Source organism: Temnothorax curvispinosus, unplaced genomic scaffold, assembly GCF_003070985.1.
Source record: "Temnothorax curvispinosus isolate PA1 unplaced genomic scaffold, ASM307098v1 QBEX01005561.1, whole genome shotgun sequence".
NCBI lineage: Eukaryota > Metazoa > Arthropoda > Insecta > Hymenoptera > Formicidae > Temnothorax > Temnothorax curvispinosus.
Genome location: NW_020215341.1, coordinates 1,164 through 4,387, shown reverse-complemented (window position 1 = coordinate 4,387; position 3,224 = coordinate 1,164). Strand labels below are relative to the sequence as shown.

The 3,224-nt window shown below is 35.8% G+C and overlaps 1 protein-coding gene across 1 annotated transcript; it reads left to right on the top strand.

Moving 5' to 3' along the window:
• Window positions 1-2,087: 2,087 nt before the first annotated feature.
• Window positions 2,088-3,190, top strand: LOC112454948 (G2/mitotic-specific cyclin-B3-like; the record flags this gene model as incomplete). The annotated part of the gene is made up of 3 exons (XM_025016602.1): window positions 2,088-2,445; window positions 2,562-2,714; window positions 2,906-3,190. Coding segments are annotated over 3 exons (796 nt in total), but the record flags the coding sequence as incomplete, so codon positions are not given.
• Between the last annotated feature and the right edge of the window lie 34 nt (window positions 3,191-3,224).

The window sequence follows — 3,224 nt, the reverse complement described above, 5'->3', positions numbered from 1 at the left end:
GATATACTGTATTCATGTATTCATTTTCATATTTAAAATCATAAAATTTTTAATACATCTGTCAAATAGAGTCTAATCAGTTAACAAATATAAAAGTAATTTTAACATATTGAAAAAAATAGTAATGAGTTAATAAATAAATTGAGACATTAAGTATAACTAAAATAACAATCATGAGAAAATATAAAAACCATAAAATTATTTTTAAAAAACGTGCGGACCGTGCAAGAGCAAGATATTTTTATTATTATATATTTAGTTTTAGAAAAACTAAAGAAATCATTCTTGCGAGATATTTTTGCGAGGAATTACTTTTTTCCTAATTGTATTTATAAAACATTTATGTAATAAATGTACACAATTACAATTTATTAATTTATTTAAAGTTATACAGTATATATAAAAATATAAAATAAAATATTATGCAGTAAAAAATAGATAGTTATATATATAGATTTTTGGGATAAATAATTATCTGGTTGAACTTATTGAAAAAAAATCTTGCTTTGCTTCAACAGATCAAAAACGTTATTTCTAATATAAGTTTTACAAATTTTGTTTTTAATTTTAAAAATTGACGAACTTTACGAAAAACGATATTTTCCTCTCGTATAACACAACTTTAGACTGTCCAGAAGCTTATCGTGAAGCTTAAAACCGAAACTAGAATAATACTGTAGTCAATTAATAATTAATTTAATTTAATACAAAGACATATATCCTTTCCCAAACCATCTGAAAATCAAAAAAAAAAAAAAATATGTTGCGAAAAATATTACCTTAGCCAGGATTCGATCGTTTTTTGATAAACAATCAGAGCAAATGTAACTGTTATGTTACATTTATAATGGTTTATCAAAAAGCAGTCATAACTCATTTAATTTAACTTATATATACGTTTGCCTTACAAGACGTTCTTCTTAATACTTACAGATGGTTGCGATCAAGAGACACGGTAGTGTCTCGCGCCAAGTACACGCGAAGCGAGACCGCACCGTGACTCTTTTACGCGACGCGACGGGTTGCGAGTATACGAGATGTTGAGATCTCGATAACGAGTGAACGGATCAAGTTCTAATTAGGCTTGATCGATAGCTTGGGGTCCAATTAGGGGGGGGTTTCTCTTATAATATTCCGCTACGTGCCCTACGAGCGGAGATATTGCGACGCAAAGTCCAAATGTCAAAAATTTTTTTTAAGATACTTTCTTCTACGTCAACCGCTCTCATTCATTATAACATACATGTAACAAACAGAGAACGTCACTTTCACTTTTTCGACACTGGCAGCTAGCAGCGTTAGTATCGCAGTGCAGTGCAGTGCAGTGCAGTGCAGACAAGTGTGTTCGTTTAGCGCGCTGTCAGAGTGTCAGTCAGTTCATCAGTTATAACCTATCTCGAGAGAGATACGGTAGTACGCGCGGAGCGAGACCGACCGTGACTCTTTACGCGACGCGACGATTAATTCAAGGTAATTGTTTTATGTAATTATCCTATAATTATCTTACTCTATATATTACTGTTATACTTGTACTATTTTATTTACTGTTTATACTACGTTTACGTGAGTGTTTATACATTTATACATACAAGTTAATAACCTATTATATTATTTTTTATATTGACAGCAGGGAGCTGATACTGAGATCAAGGAGCCTGTTCACACGAAGCGTTTCTGCCGCGCGATAACGTTTGCACGAGCCGCACGCTGTCGCGAGGTATAAGGTGCGACAACGCGCGCATACGCGCGTACGCGAAACGGCAGTAACACCGTAATCGTGCCGGCGATTTACTGAATTGAATTGCTTTGTGCTTATTCCGAGATTTCGTATCCCTACATCGTGTTACCACCGCTGCCGGAAAAGAAGGTTCTCTACGCTTGGCAGAAAGTGACGACTGACACGTTCGATCCCGACTTCGTTGATCGCAGAAGAGCTGGACTCGAGGTACGTTTCCGATTTGCAATTATAACAGGTATATATTGACGGCAGGGAGCTGATGCCGAGGAGATCAATCCCGTTTACGCGCGAAGGAATTATCGTAAGTTATTTTATTATCGGTTCAACTTATTTTTTATTCTTTTTTAAGACAATTACCCGAAGGTGTCCAATGGGACTTTGATGTCGAGAATTGGCTAAATCCGTACCAAGTGTCACACTATGCGATGGACATCTTTGAGTATCTGAAAGAACGAGAACGCCTATTCCCCATCGGCAATTACATGGATCGGCAAGTATGCCTCTCGCCATGGCGAGGGGCGAGGGAATGGATGAGAGCGCTACTGGTCGATTGGATGGTCGAGGTGCAGGAGTCGTTTGAGTTGAATCACGAGACCTTATATCTGGCTGTAAAACTGGTCGATCTATACCTAACAAAGATGACAGTCGGGAAAGAGACTCTACAACTGCTGGGCGCTGCGAGTCTTTTCATAGCGAGCAAGTTTGACGTAAGTTTTATATAATAATATCTCTGCTACACAAATTTTTGCCTGATAAAATTGTGCTCATGTCGAGCAGTAAACCCAATAACAAAAACTTATTTTATTCTTAACTTTAACTTTAGGAAAGAATACCACTAATGGTGGAAGATTTGTATATATGTGACGGCGCTTACACAAAAAGGGAGCTGATCAAAATGGAAATAAATATTTTAAAAATAGTCAATTTTGACCTAGGAATACCTCTCTCTTACAGATTTCTTTGGCATTATGCCAGGGTAAGATATTCACAAAGTTAACAATTTATATCGGGTATCCAAGTAATTATTCTGTCCCAGGATTTAAATGAATTTTACATTATTTCTTCTATGAAATAATAATTTTTCAAAATTCTCCAATAAAATATCCGTCTTATTCAAATGGAATTTATATAAACGTATACTAATTCATCACTACTATCTGAAAATAGTGTGCCAAGGTGTCTATGCCCACGTCAACTCTGGCTCGGTACATACTGGAACATTCTCTGATGGATTATACAATGATCAGGTTTAGCGATAGTAAAATGGCAGCGGCGGCGTTGTTACTCGCGTTGCTAATGAAGGACTTGGGAGGATGGAATCCAACATTAGAATACTATAGCGGTTATAAACTTAACGACATAAGAGATATTTGCAATCTTTTAAACCAGAGCTTGCATAGGAAACACGAAGAAGCATTAAAGACTGTCCACAGCAAGTACAGCCACAAGTAAGTATTTTATATATTGAACATGTTACACTTTATAT